The sequence below is a fragment of the Perca fluviatilis genome, chromosome 5 (genome assembly GCF_010015445.1).
Source record: "Perca fluviatilis chromosome 5, GENO_Pfluv_1.0, whole genome shotgun sequence".
NCBI lineage: Eukaryota > Metazoa > Chordata > Actinopteri > Perciformes > Percidae > Perca > Perca fluviatilis.
The window spans coordinates 16,053,072-16,068,699 of NC_053116.1; the positions used below are offsets into that span (position 1 = coordinate 16,053,072).

The 15,628-nt window shown below is 40.1% G+C and overlaps 2 protein-coding genes across 4 annotated transcripts in view; both read right to left on the bottom strand.

The window, feature by feature from the left end:
• LOC120558787 (IQ motif and SEC7 domain-containing protein 1-like) overlaps window positions 1-8,825 on the bottom strand; it is a 93,337-nt gene extending 84,512 nt beyond the window's left edge. Inside the window, exon 1 of one of the 3 annotated variants that reach the window (XM_039800035.1) lies at window positions 8,086-8,820. In XM_039800035.1, coding sequence (XP_039655969.1) covers window positions 8,086-8,345 — 260 coding nt within the window. In that variant the 5' untranslated portion in view covers window positions 8,346-8,820. Of the gene's footprint in view, window positions 1-8,085 lie in introns of all 3 variants that reach the window. The other 2 variants (XM_039800042.1, XM_039800043.1) reach the window with 2 other exon arrangements.
• A 4,643-nt stretch (window positions 8,826-13,468) lies between these two features.
• The window catches only part of nup210 (nucleoporin 210), a 29,264-nt gene continuing 27,104 nt past the window's right edge, over window positions 13,469-15,628 (bottom strand). The window contains exons 40-41 of the mRNA XM_039800936.1: window positions 15,397-15,474; window positions 13,469-14,714 (exon numbers count right to left, since the gene is read on the bottom strand). Coding sequence (XP_039656870.1) covers window positions 14,611-14,714; window positions 15,397-15,474 — 182 coding nt within the window. The 3' untranslated portion in view covers window positions 13,469-14,610. The remainder of the gene's footprint in view (window positions 14,715-15,396; window positions 15,475-15,628) is intronic.

The window sequence follows — 15,628 nt, forward strand, 5'->3', positions numbered from 1 at the left end:
GAGGTCAGCGGTGCCTGGCTTTCCTCCTGCATCACTGAGGCCACACTGAGATGTAAGGAGGGACAGTCCAGTACAAATGAATGCAGCCTGCAGTTGATTTTAAGTGCAAGTTGCAAATTGTCTTTGGCCATTGCTTGAAATTTATAGGTGGGTCTGAATGCAAATCATCCCTGCATCGACATTAATCTAGCAGGGGTATTTCATTAGAGGGTGCTTTGCTGGAGAGAGGGAGTTCATGTGCTCGTAAATTTGGTTTGGCACAGTGATTGTTCAGCAGATCGCTGGGTAAATGAGTGGACGCCGCCAGCCACAAGAAACAGCTTTCTCCATCATGCTATTATTTTCTGCCGAGGGGGTCCCAAAACACATGCTAAAGGCATTACGTTGGCTTGGGGTGAACTATTTATGAACTTGCCAATCTCCAGTCTACAGGCTCCATCCAGAGGACGTAGTACGTGCAGTCAAGGTTTTCTTAGGCAGCAAATTACATCAAAGAAGTCAAGACACAAGACAAGACAAGTCTTCACAACCAAAACAGAAGGCAATATAAAACCACCAGTGACTTTGGAGAGATAATTTAGAATAAGCCAAAATCGACAACCAATATCCATTGATTAACTCCTCTGACTATTAACTCCTCTGGCGTGATTTCAAACTAATCAGAGATGTACTGTACTGTGTAACATCAATATTAACAGTTCAATGATGTAATGAAATATAACAAAATACCTCTCATATCAACACAAGTACATAAAATAGAAATTAGTGAGATTTTGCAAAACACGTATAACATTAAATTTGCAGTTTTGCAGGTATCTGCATACAGTAGTGCAGTAGTTAATGCAACAATTTAAAAATATTTTTACTATTTTAAACCCTTGTTTAACATCCAAGTTTCTACCTTACAGTATTTCTAAACTGTTAAGTAGGGCTGAAACTAACAATTACTTTCATTATCTATTAACCGGCAGATTTCTTTGGTCTATTAAATGGCAGAAAAAGTCCATCACAACTCCCTACAGCTCAAGAGGACTTCCTCAAATTTCTTGTTACATCTGACCAACAGTCCAAAACTAAAACAATGTTCAGTTTACTACAATGTAAAACAAGAAAAAAAATCCTCACATTTGAGAAGCTGGAACCATTTCTCCCTGTTTCCTTGAAAAATCTATCGGAATAGTTGCCAGTTAATTTTATGTTGATTGACTAATCGACCAATCATTTCAGCTCTACAGTAAAGCAAAGTATAAACAATGAAATCCAACATTTATTCAGAATGCATTAACCCCACCCAAGACTTTACTGACTTTAAAGGTCCCATGGCATGAAAATTTAACTTTATGAGGTTTTTTAACATTAATATGCGTTCCCCCAGCCTGCCTATGGTCCCCCAGTGGCTAGAAATGGCGATAGGTGTAAACCGAGCCCTGGGTATCCTGCTCTGCCTTTGAGAAAATGAAAGCTCAGATGGGCCGTTCTGGAATCTTGCTCCTTATGAGGTCATAACAAGCAAGGTTACCTCCCCTTTCTCTGCTTTTTCCGCCCAGAGAATTTGGCCAACCGAGGAGAGAGAGACATCATGGCTTTCAAATGAGCAAAGTGGCAGTTGGTCAAGGCCACACCCCCACCCTCCACCTTGCCCCTCCCTCTCTCCTCCTCAATAGCTACAGGCACAGAAATGGCACATCCTAAGGAAAGCTCATTGTAGGACTGGCTCTAGTGGCTGGAATTCTGCACCAAGGCTGAATTTCGGGAAAGAGACTTCAGATATAGTATTAGGGGGCCACTAAGGTCTATAGAAAAGCATCCAAAGAGCACCATGTCATGGGACCTTTAAAAATCAGTATCCCTCCAACACAATTTATTCCAATTTTTGTCAAGATGAAAGAGAAAGCAAAGCCCCAAAACAGCAGTAAAACATAAATAATAACACTAAAATACTTTATCAGATCACTGCTTAGAATACAAACATGTTTTTCTAACACTTACTTTCCATCAAAAACTCTTATTTGCATAATCCTGCAGCTGCTTTAACTTGTCAAACATGCATGTCTTGAGCATCAAAGCTATCATAGTTTAGTAGCAGCTGAATATGTGCAATAAATGTAAACCACTCTACAAATATGGATATACTGTATGCATTGCCTGAGGATTATTTGTACGCGTTTGTTTTTGTTTTTTCTCTTGATTGTTTGTCTCATATTCTGGCACACATACTGCCAGAGATCTGGCATAGTATCACCAACTCGAGAGACTTGCTGCTCATTTATCAGCATTGAAACATTCATATTAGCTCTATTAGGGCATTAACAGGGAGAGAGTTTGAGTTAGAAATGATATGTCACGTTATTCATCAATATTTGATCACTCAAGATTACTTATGCTTCTTCACTGACTAGTAGTCATATTGAATTTAAATTAAATGACCTCCACAAACACTGCAGCCACAGCCATCGTACTCAAATTTGACAACAGGGCTTACTTGAGATATAACACTCCTCTGAATACAATTTCCCATGGTAATGCCTGCTATCCAACTGTCTTGTGTGGTGTAATAGGCAGAGAATTACCTTTTAAAAGATTAAAGAAGAGTTTAAAGATCTAAGTTAGAATGCCGTTTCAGTACATTTAGGGAAACTTGAAACAAAAGCTGTGCAGAAAATGACAATGACTTTGTAACCTGCAGCTGAAGAAGTTATCTCTCCAGCGATTACGTCAGCGGCCCAAATATTGTTTACACTCGGTTGGCTAGCCAGGCCTTTGAATGCTAAATGTGGGCTGGCAGATACATCCACCAGCACCGAGATAAGAAATGAAAGCACTCCCGGACACTATTCCACTCCAAACCCCAGAGGACAGGTTCAGATCACAGTGGATCCACTCTGATTAAACCACCAGCCTCTCCTGCATCATGCACATAATAAATCTGTTTGTTTCACTTGACAATGTATCATATTCACCAACAAGACAGGTATTTAAAGTGATGGTTCGGAGTAATTTCACCCTAGGGTCCTTTGCAGCATGACCTCGAGCCAAACATCCCCCCAGAAGTTTTTTCACCTGGGTCTAACATTGGGAGAGTTAGCGTAGAGTAGCGTTATCAGCCGAATAGCTTAGCGCAGAGGCTAATGGACCCACGTTTGTATCTCGTAAATGACCCCACTAATAATGCCCGAAATGATACCAAACTTCTACACTAGTACAAATAGGTTATGTACTCATAAAACGATGGATTGGAAAGTTTGTAAATACACCAGAAGTTTATGAACACTTACCTGCTCTCTTCTGCTCTCTGTTGTTGTTGCTGCTGCTGCTGCTACCTGCAGTTAGACGAGTGCTTAGGGCCGTCTACAAATTACTACACCGAAAGGAGATACAACAAAAATATTTATTAATTTAATGATTAAATAAAGGTAATGTCTCCAAACTTACCTCAATTATTAATTGTCTCCTGCTAGTTATACTAGAGCACTTACTTAAAAAAAAAAAGTTAAATAAAAAAATATTTTTGTAACATTTCTTTTCGGTGTTGTAATTTGTAGACGGCCCTAAGCACTCGTCTTACAGCAGCAACAACAGCAGAGAGCAGAAGCCAGCAGGCAAGTGTTATTTACATAAACTTCTGGTGTACTTACAAACTTTCCAATCCATCGTTTTTATGAGTGCGACGTTTGGTATCAACGTGGGTCCATTAGCCTCTGCGCTAAGCTATTCAGCTGATAACGCTACTCTACGCTAACACTCCCAGTGTTAGACCCAGGTGAAAAAAGCTTCTGGGGGGGTGTTTGGCTCGAGGTCATGGTGCACAGGCCCCTAGGGTGAAATTACTCTGAACCATCACTTTAAGTCAGTTAGACTTAAATGCTCACGAAAAGTAATTTATGACTAATGTGTGCTGCAAAAACTTGCAAGCCAATGTTGTATTACTTGTCATTTAATTCCTAAGTGAGCAAAAGGGATACAAGCAACTGTAGAGCACTGTTAAAACAAACAGCAGGAGAGAAAACTGCAGAGGGTCAGCATAAATACTGCTGGACTAAAGGGCTGACAAGGCAGGCAACTCAGGAAAACTGATATGTGTGTGTGATTGCTAATTTTTGACCGAGTGCTACACCAACCACCTTTAACTTGAACTTAAGAAACTGTGAATAAACTGTTAAACAGGAGTTTTAGCTTTGGATTTACAGACCGATCCACGAGAGCGACTCACTCCTCAGCTGATTCTGCTCAACCAACTCCTGGCGGTTAACCAGGTGGACGAGTTTATGGATCCACATCTGGGTCAGTGCACACCGAGATGATTTCCAATACCAGTGCAGCAGTCCCACATCCTGAGAACCTGACTGACAACATTACCCAGGAGCCTCTTTGGCAGAATTCACAGAGAAATCTGTTGACTTGGCACCACAGGTTCCACTATCACTAGTGCATCACATTTCCTGCTCTCTGCATTTTGTTTCTAAAAGAATGTAGAAGGGAAAACTGAAAAGCCTTCCATTTACTTACAACAAAACATAGCAGCAAACAATCTGTATCATTCAGTAGCAGAAACTCTTTATAGGTCACTTGTTTTGGAACAGAATATGACAGTTATACAGGGTGTAATATTTTCTTTCTTCTCCCCCCCCCCCTTCTTCCATTCCATTATGAAGTCACTGAAATCCTAATCCAACTAAGAACTGACAGCACAGCTCACAACTATTGCATACAGTATGGACAAACGATACACTCTGTATTCAAGATGACTGTAATATACAAATACACCATACAACCAACAAACTGAAATGAAAAGTGAAGCAAACATATTATGGCAACCTGCATGCAGTGAACAAGAGTGTACAGGTAGTGGATTTAAACTATGCAAAACAGATAAGCAAAAGACCAAAAAAGCAGCAAGAGAACTTTACATAAAGCTGGGTCACTTAAGGCTGTGAATAATATGCCACGAAAACAATATCCCTTAAGGTATCCTTTCCCCATCACCCTCCAGTACTATTATTTTTTACATCTAATAAAATGTTTAACACCCAGCATGAGCTCAGCAGTTAGCTCTTGTCACAGCAAGATGACCTAGGATTCAGATGTCGAACTATTCCTTCTAAGTATTAGTCTTACTTTAGCCTTTCACTGAAGGCTGCAGGGAAATTGTTACAGTAAATCTGTGCATTTTTTGGATAGAAAATTATAGCAGAATAAATCAATTGATGATTTGAGACCCAGAATTGGCTGCTATTGGTTTTCCATCCTACTAGCTAGTTAATGGCAGTTATTTAATGTAACTGCTTTCACCTGCTTCCTTACAGTAGGTGCAATGTAAGCTGGAATGACAACCACTATGGTAGGAGGGGAAAAGGGACTTGCTTGACAGCACGAAGAGAGCTGTCTACTACATTCACGGCCGTATGTAAGAAAAACCTCAAGATTATCATGTGACTGGAAGCCGGATGCGTCTTGTCTCTACTAATGTAAATGACAGTCTCATGGGGAAATATCAAGACAAAGCCAAGGTCTGAAATGTGTCTGTTTAAACAACATCAGGATCCACTGTTTGCAGATGATGTTGATATTCAGGCTTGTTTGTAATCTCTGATTTGCATTTTTCAGCAGTTTCGATATGAAGTGAGTGTCAACATTTAAGGCCAAAGCCCCACTCAGGTTAAGGAGAGACGAAGTGGACATGTTAGGGATGATAAGAAGTATTTTCAAATATATATATATATATATATATATATATATATATATATATATATATATATATAAACACACACACATACATATACATACATACATACATACACATACATACATACATACATACACATACATACATACAATCCACCACTTTGCTCCAGATTTGCTAAACTAATGACATTCCTATCAGCCTCAACTGTAGTTTGTGTTGCTAATTAGCAAATGTTAGCACACTAACACGCTAAACTAAGATGCTAAACATGGTAAACATTACCTGCTAAACAGCAGCTTGTTAGTATTGCCATTTTGAACATATTAGCGTGCTGACATTAGCATTTAGCTGAAAGCAATGCTGTGCACTGTGGCAGTAGACTGGTAGTCTTCTTAAAATTTGATAGAATTATTCATCAAAAACAAATTAGAAAAAAGTCATTTGTAAAATGTCTGTGTTTTACTGACATATAAAAAAATATATATATATATATATATATATATATATATATATAGCACGCTAATATGTTCAAAATGGCAATACTAACAAGCTGCTGTTTAGCAGGTAATGTTTACCATGTTTAGCATCTTAGTTTAGCGTGTTAGTGTGCTAACATTTGCTAATTAGCAACACAAAGTACAGTTGAGGCTGATAGGAATGTCATTAGTTTAGCAAATCTGGAGCAAAGTGGTGGATTGAAAGACAGACTGACCAACCAACCAACCGAAAGCCATTGCCATCCGTAGAGCATAGCTGAAAAATAATAAATGTCCACCAAGAGTTTAAGATGATGACACAAATGGCTTGTAGCCTTTCAGCAGCTGCTCAGACCTCCCTCTGGATGTATGCAGTCACATGCAGATAAGGAAAAGACCTCCCAGTTAAGGAATTTCTGGGAATCCCTCAGAACAAAAAACTAAAATAAAGCTAAACAAAACAAACACATTTTCTTCTGTGGTTGGCTGTTGAGGGCTTGCCAGTTTAATTTCCAAGCACACACTATTTAAATCCCATTTTATCCATGCTAAAATGACCTTTACAGGCCTTGCTTAAGACCACTGCATTCTTTTAATTGCTCATCACACTTGATATGACATTTTAAATCCTGTATCCTCCGTAAACCACACTTTACATTATTACCGGCTGTCATATTTCATCAGGTTCACTGGGGTAATCACCGGCTCCTTACTAACCTCTGTGCCAGTCTGCTAGAGCTGGACTGAAATAGTGTTCAGACACCGTACAAAATAAGAGATAGTGACAAACTGATTTTCCAGGGAAATCACACAGAATACTCTGTAGTGCCCGAGAGAGATTTATAAAGGGAGCGAGCTAAAGGTCAGTGTTACAGTACGTCCCAATCCCATGAGTCTGGTTTTATCAGCCAGCAAAGACATACAGTCCATGAGTCATCATTATTGATTTGCTGCCAGTGGTCTTCATGACATCAACACGCCCCTGGACACTAAGGTCAAGCATGATCATATGATCCTACAGAATGTCAAAAGCTGAGTTAAATGTCTGCATGCTGAGGCCTTTTGGAGATATAGCCAACAGAGGGTAAATTTCGACACAGAACTGGTGCAGGGAGGGTAATCCTGACAGTGTGTCGGACTATCAAGGTCTTTACCAACACTGTTCTGATATAATGCTCCACTACATCTGCCCTACGTACTCTGCTTTGCTCTGCCTGGGGCTTAAGCCACTGCCTGCAGATAGGGCCAAAACATAATTGCATAATGGATCCTTCCCAAGTATGTGCCTTTTTCCCAGGGGTTGTAGCTATTGCATTCCATATATCATGGATGTGCTTGTCCACACACATGAAATCCTCTTTTAAGACCACTGAGGGCTACAGCACAGGCATAGTTCAGACCTTAGTCTGCTTAAGTTACAGAACCTGACAACCATCAAACTGATACAAAAATGACAATGTAGAATAACCAAAAGTCTATATTTTATGAATAAAAAAAAGGTTTAGTTCAGATATAAAACAATGGACATGTTTGTATCAGTGTCTAATTTACAGCATATCCAGATTAACTTAATCTGATATTTTATACACAGCGACAGTTACACATACACTCTCAATAGCTAAATGAAACAACTGGTCTGGAAATTTGACTCTGTTGGGAAAACTATTTGATTTGTCAATCATACCTCCCAATGATACTATGATCAAATTCTCTCTTTCATATTTCCAGATATGATCAGGAAAGCTCTGTGCTGTCGAACCATACCCATTTTCTGTAATTCTGTAATTGTGTTGCACATTAACTTCTGGGGATCTGATATAGCAATAATTAGGCTTCTTTAATCAAGTACAATTTTATAAACTTTAAACAAAAAAAAGGACATTCAAACGGGTATTATTTGACTTTGATAAAGCTGCTTTGTCTTACTTTTCCTGTGCGATATGTTCCTTTATGGCTCCCAGTGTGAGCAGGCTGTTGCTGCCCTGCAGCAGCCTGCAGGCTGCCAGGTGCCGCTGGTACTGCTCCTTCAGGCAGGCGTTCTCAATGCACAAGTCGGACACTTGCTGCTCCAGCTCCTCTATCCTTCCCCTCTGCCTCTCCAGCAACTCCTGCTGGGTCTCAATGATCTTGTTAAGCTCTTTCAAATATTCCACAGCCCTGGTAGGGTTCTCGGTTGGGCTTTCCATGTCGCTCCGAGTGCGCCGAGGTTCCCTGTTGTATCGCAGAAGCCGGGTGCGATGGTTCTGTGTACAGTGGTCCAGGCTGGGTTTAAGCGCAACAATTCAGTAGGTTGCGCCTTTTACGCCTCGCCATTGTCTTTTAAGTCGGTGTGGGTGACCATTCAGAAGCAGAAATGCGCCCCCGGGTACGCGCGTTTACAAGTCCCACTGCACACAAAACTAGAAGCTCCTAATCACGTAACAAGCTGCAAATGTCAGCGGGCGTCAATATCACTCAACCAAATGTGACAGACTACATTATGAGCATCGTGGCTGGCTGTCTTTAAGTCTGGTTGTTCCCCCAGTTGGCGGCACATTTCCCAGGTACCTTGCTTCGCTCCATGCTGTTCCTTTGACTTTTCGTAAACAGACGCTGGCTGTCAAGTAGGCGGGGTTTTCAAGTTTTATGAATCTGCAGGTCGCGTTGAGCGCAGCTGCTGTAGGGGAAAATAGGATGGCAGATTTGCAGTTCGTCATGTTTTTTTTCCCCCCCTCAATCTTTTCTCACGTCAATTCACAAGATTTCGTTTTTAGTGCGTGTGACACAAGCATGCGCCCTCTCACGCTCCGATTGCAAACAGAACATTACACAATAACTTTGTTGCAGTGTAGTGCGCCTGTGTGTAATGCTGTAGCACAGCACAGTCTGGTGGTGCTGTGCCTTGCCTGCAGAGTTGTTTACTATGCTGTCTGTGTATTGCCATTTCACCAGCAGGCTGTAGCCCCAGCAGGCTGTACCCCCTGTACCCCCTGGGAGCAGCGTGTGTTAGTGTTTGAATCAAAAAAGACCTATTAACACCTGGATGTGTGGCAGGAGACTGCAGATGTGTCAGATGTGTCCCATGGGTGTATGGGAGCAAACTGCAGCACTCCCCTGTGATATATATATAAAAAAAGGCTGATGCGTAAGTTTCATGGGTGGCCAACCCAGTCACAGCTGCCCTGCTTAAATAACTGACATGATCATAGGATTTTGTTTATGACATTTTAGAAGTGGAACTAAAAAAAAAACTGGCAAGTTTTAAAGCAAACAGCCTGTGTAGGAGAATGAAAATCTGTTTGCTATTTAAAAAAATATATCCCTTGCAGGATATTACAGACATCTATATAGGAACTGAGAGGGGAATCAGTGACCGAGACTGAGCTATGGCAGTTTGCATTATTCCTTCTGCTCTCTGTGTCTTGTGATCGAACAACCATAGCTGGCTTTGTTGTCAAAGCAACACTCACACTTTAGAGCAGTTGTCAAATACTCACATTTTCATATCCACTCATTTTCTTGTTGATCATTTTTTTCAAAGCTGAGTTGACATTTTGTATTCCTGGATGCAGTTACATTGCATAACACAGAGGGTGAATGCTTTCTACATGAAATTGAAGGCTTTACCACCTGAAGGCTGCCCTCAGATGGTCTGAGATAACTTTTAATGTGGAGGCAGAGCTGCAGCAAACCAGTGACAGTGGGAAGCAGTTTAAGGGCATAGAGTGCAGATGCAGTACATTAGGTTCTTTTCTCTGTGGCTCCCTAATCCACATGGCCGGAGGCCAAGGACGGCTGCAAAAGCCTCGACATGCCACCCAGAAGGATGTACAGTACACAGCCATTAGCAGCCAATAGTGAGAGGGTGATGTTGCACGTCAACACTGCCAAATGCCATTCTTAATTCCCTAAATTCTGATGCATTTGCAGTAGTATTAATATACCCCACAGAAACTCCACACACCATCATTATTAGGTACATTTCTTTGTTGTGTACCCTCAACACAACAAAACTGCCACGTTCTACAAGCAGTGTTAGAGGTAAATGGGACCATCTGTCAACCGGAAGGCCCACATTCACATCTATGCGTTGTAGCACCTATTAGAGCGGTTAAAGTGTCCTTCGGTGAGCTATTTCATGCCTTCCAGCTCTGACACTGCTGTTCCTCAACTGATCTTGTGTTTGAAAGACAATAAAAATAGGTGAAGAGGATAAAACAGTAGCCTGGCACAAAATCACATCATAAAAATCCTATTTTTGAAATCTGAATCTGATATTTTCATATTTGTATTTTTATTTATTTTTTATTTATCAAACCATGCAGCTTCATCAGTCAACTCATAAAAACTCTTTGAAAGTTTTGAAAGTACTGGAACTTTAACTACTTCAAAGAAAAAAAAATACTGCTTGTCATTATTATGCTCTCGGCTCTCTCGCTCTTCTTCCTTCCTTTGGCTGACCGGTCATACTGTATGCCGGTGCCAGTGCAGGTGCCAGCCAGAGAGATTTATTTTGTGAAATCGCTCACATATTTGCACTGAGGCAAACCCACTCGGAAGTGGTCTTACTTCAGCCCTACAAAACATTTGCCAGCTGTGATGGAAGAAGGGCCACAATCATTTAACCAGCAGAGTGGAAAACTTTATTTTCAGAGAACGCTAAATAGCTACTCTCTGCTGAGACCGACAATCACCTCATAGGCCTGTAGTCATGCATTTGTGTGATGGATCTTAATCACAAGAGGGAACATTGTAGGCAATAAAGTAATTTACTCAGTTTTATGATATTAATACATAATTAAAGTCATAAATACTGAAACCAAATAGGTTAGGGAGTTTCCTCAGTCGTGCTCCTGCAAAAAATCCAAACAGCAAGAATATAGATCAGGAGCTTGATTAGGTTTGCATTGACATTTGTGTCATTTTTATATGAATTCTGCAACATAAACTTCAGCCTTTCTCACATCATTCTGCCATTTTCTTTTTCTGTGGAAACACTTATACTTACATAACCGAGGAAAATGCTTACAGTAAACATCTACCACCAAATCCAGTTCATCTAAGTTACAAATGACCAACTACTGAAGCTTTCACTGGGCTCACACCAGCAACCTCGGACATTCCTCACATAGATTGCTTTCCAGGCAGACCTTCTTACACCATCCTGAGGGAGCAGCCTTAGCATTCTTGCCAGGCCTCATTCAATGCCCACCTCATTGATCCCCTCCACCGACAGCACAGTAAGCCATCTGGAACAGTGGTGGTTTCCCTTCACCCGGGACGCAGCAAGATGGCTCTCAGCTCGACAGGCTGACAGGTGGGTTTTATTCAACCCGTGTGCCTTAATGGAGAGAATAAATTGAGTGTCATTTTAGCTTAACACGGATGACTGCCTTAATAAGCTATAGATATACTATGCGGTCACGTTTTAAAACCCACATGCCACCATCATTTGATGGGAGTAATTTATGATTATTTCCACTTTTAAATTTCATCACATTTTAACTGAAACGGGCAGTAAATCTAAACTAGTGTGCTGCAGTGCTACTGCTATCTCCTATAAGCAGCTGCTGAAGCAGACAGTCAATCAGTTGGTATGTATTCTTACACAACAGAACACATCAGTTAACATGCTTTCTCCTCATAAGCCAACCAACATCTTCAGAATACCCGTGAGCCCATGTTGTGGCCATAGCTTGAGCTAAACAGCTGGTCTGCCTCAGCTTCCTCACAAACACCTCTCAGGCATGAGTTGATTTTGCGTCTACCCCCTCTGAGAAATAAGGAGCATGTGGGAAATAATGCAAAGGCTATAGCTGGATGTCCAACTCAGGATCATTTTTGGGTGGGTTTTATGTGTCTGTTAACACAATGTCCACAGATCCCTGCGATTAGCCTTAAGTAATATAACAATTTTGATAATTAATTGTTTCAAGCAAAAATTAAAAAAATAGTCTTTTCAGATTTTCTACTTTTGTTTGCAATATTATATTGTGAATTGAATATCTATAGGCTATAGGTTTTAGACTTATGGTCAGACAAAACAAGTGTTTTGAACCCATCCAGCTTGGAAGAAATGCTCAATTATTCTAAAAAATAACCTGCACATTGATGAAAAAGTGTTAGTTGCAGCCCTAAATAACATAGACCCTAGAATTACTAAAAAGTGTACAAATGCACACAAGATCCATAAAGGCCAGTCGCAGCCCAGAAGTGTACTGCAACTGATGTTCTGCTGCTTGACAAATAATTGTGCACATTCTCTGCTCACCTCCTCAAGATTGTGTAGCGTTTGCTGACATGCAGGTGGCTGCCGAGGGCATACAAATGAGCTAGATGACTGGGGCCCACCACAGCAGTCCAGAGCAGCGTCACAGACAGATGGGAGCTATTTGATCAGATGTCGCAGACCTTTACACATCCTCAGGGAGCCAGAGAGACAGACACTCTCCTAATCCCCTCAGTTTGTGTACCACGTCAGACTGTGGGGAGTGTACTGGTTTTGGGATAAATGGAATAAATGAAATTCAGCCATTGCTAACACACAAAATCACCACTTTCATATAAAGAGGAACTTTATATCTAACCCTTGCATTACTAATTTCTTTTCTTGTGCTGTTATTAAGATGCCTTTACTGTGGCTGGGTTAGCTCACTTGGTAGAGCAGGCGCACGTACTGTATGTAGAGGTTTACTCCTCGACAAAGCAACCCCGACCTGCGGCCCTTTGCTGCATGTCATTACCCCTCTCTCTCCCCTTTCATGCCTTAATCTGTCCTGTGAAAATAAAGGCCTAAAAATTGCCCAAAAACCTAATCTTAAAAAAAGATGCCTTTACTGAGCAGTTACTTGTGATTTTTTTCTACATATACACAATAAACAAGTGAAACAATTAAACCGTGAAAACTTCTGATCAAAAAGACGTACGGAGTAGAGGTCAACATAATGCAACAACAAAAACCAGTGTATAATAGATCAGATGAATGAAACAGCACTGATGCAGAACATTCATTCATAGAGGTGTTCGCGTAGATAATCACAGGTTGAGTGCTGTGAGTGACCGAATCAATGTTGAAAGTGTAGTAAAAAAAATAAATAATCTGTATTTGGTTCAGAGTGTATTTCTTGTTATACAGAAATGAAAATATGAGTTCTATATTCAATTCAAAACAATTCCTCCAAGAGCATGCATTTGGTGTAAGGCTATTCATCTGTCAATATTGTGTGTGAGTGTGTGAGAAGATGCTTTTTATTTGTCTGTATGTTATTTTGTGAACTTTGAGGCAAGATAGATTTATAAAAAAGGTATTTGATTAATAATTACAAGATGCTGAACGTGAAAAGTACAAACTTTAATTAGCAAAAAGGCAAGAGCATGTTCACACAAGCAAACAAATGTGTCTGTATTATGTGCTGAAAGCTGTTCAGATAGGACTGTAAGGCATGAGTAACAACAGCACAGAAGCTATTTGATCATCACATATACTCCTCTTAAAGTAACACAGAAATTCACTAGCTAACATAAATACGATTCCTTGTCAACATTTTTTCTTCAAATACAAAAATATCTTATTTTAATTAAAACAAAGTCACACTCTTATGTCTCTGCAATTCAACAGTGCTACATTAATCTGCTCCAGAAAGTTGGTTGGGTAAAAACAAACTGGAACAGAAATATCACATATTCTGAAATGAGACCGGATCACATTTGATTCCTTCTGCGCTGAAGCAACACCGGGATAAAAAAACTGAATGATGGTTCACAATCTTTAACGGTTTCACATTAATGAAATACACAGGAGCTGCATGCTGTCATTTTGAATAATGAGGAAGTTAAATGCACAGTACAGAAATAAACATTTTCCTGGTTGGGATTATGCACATTTGATACCATTGAGGAGGACGTTTCAGTGGACAGCATTTTCACAAAATCTATTAGCTACAACGAAACAAAGGACGTTTCCTGCTCATAAAAATAAAAATTTTCAAGTTAACGTTTGCTTTTCATCATACACGAATGAGGTTCCTCCTGAGATACTGAATTTCACATGTCAGATATATTAAGTAGCACACAAATAATAGGTGAACAAACACAAAAAGCAACCTTATTTAAAGCACAAACTAGTGGCATTTTTTTTAAGCACTCTGCAAAAGTTGTCAGTTAATAACAGCGGTTTTGAATAAAAGATATTTCCATGGCAAAAGACACACATAAATATAGATCGGTTTCCACACAAAAGACTAAAAGAAAAATAGCCCTGTTATCTCGCAGCAGCTCTTAACTGATCTGCTATTCTGAAAATTAAGTTTCTTTTAATCATCTGTGCCAACATATTATGAATACAATGGAGTGAAACAGATTCTGCAGTCACATCCCACAGCATTCATACTGTGGGACAGAGGCACGTTCACTATGCATTAATGGCCTGTGGTGTTCTACTTTTGAAGAACAGAGACCAGACTGAGAGCTTTATCAGGACTTGTAGTCTGGAGAATAGAGACGCGACCTGGGGCTGCTGTTTGGGTCCATCCTCGGTATTGTACGGTTAAAGGAATTTCCTACTGGAGAGTCTAAACCTGAAAAAGAGTCAAATATAGCACTGAGTAAATAAAGCACCTATAGCATAATAGGCCAGTCTCTTTGTGGAGAGATAATATTATAAAGAAATAAGTGGAGCCTATTAAGTGCTAGAGGTTAAGGTTGATCAAATATGGCATTTTTAATGCATTTTAATTTAAAAAAGGAAATACCACTTGATTTAAAAGAAAAACAAATGAACAGCCTTATTTGTATTGGTAACATGTATAGATCTCTCCCAAACAGACTGTAGCAGCCAGAGCGCAGGCTATAAATTGTGATGTCAAACACTGCCTGCGGCAGAGTCATTCACAATGAATTGGAGACTTGGGGACTGAAACAATGCTTTTTTTTGCCTGGTTTTACATCCAAATGAGCTTTCATTTACAATGGGTGAGGTGCCATTTCATCAAAAAAAATCTATTTTGACTGGCAGAAAATTGTCCTGGATGCTGTCAGACACCTCTTTTATCTTTACTAATTAATTCTCAGATGAGCTTTACAGCCTAGCGGCGTCACAGAATCAGGGGTTGAACAAATTTCTCTTTACTGCTTGAAGACCAAAGCGAGATGATTACATTTTAATTTTTATTGAACTGACATGTAATGGTACCTCCCTTTGAATGTATGCTTTAGTCTTAATAGCCACTGTGGGAAAGTGTCACAGTGTCAGTGTCCTACCTGAAATGGGTGGTGGTGTCCTCTGGATGAAAGCAGGGTGATAAGATTGTTCCCTTGGGCTGAACACAGTGTGGAGGACTGCAGGTGATAAAAACACATTTAAAACAAATCATCACAGTGTTTCAAGAGCTCAGTATCACACAATTTCTTCACAAGTTTAGGTGCTTCAAAATGTGTCTGCCTTTGGTGAACACAGACAGTACTTTGAACACAACAGCACTTGTTGTTGTTG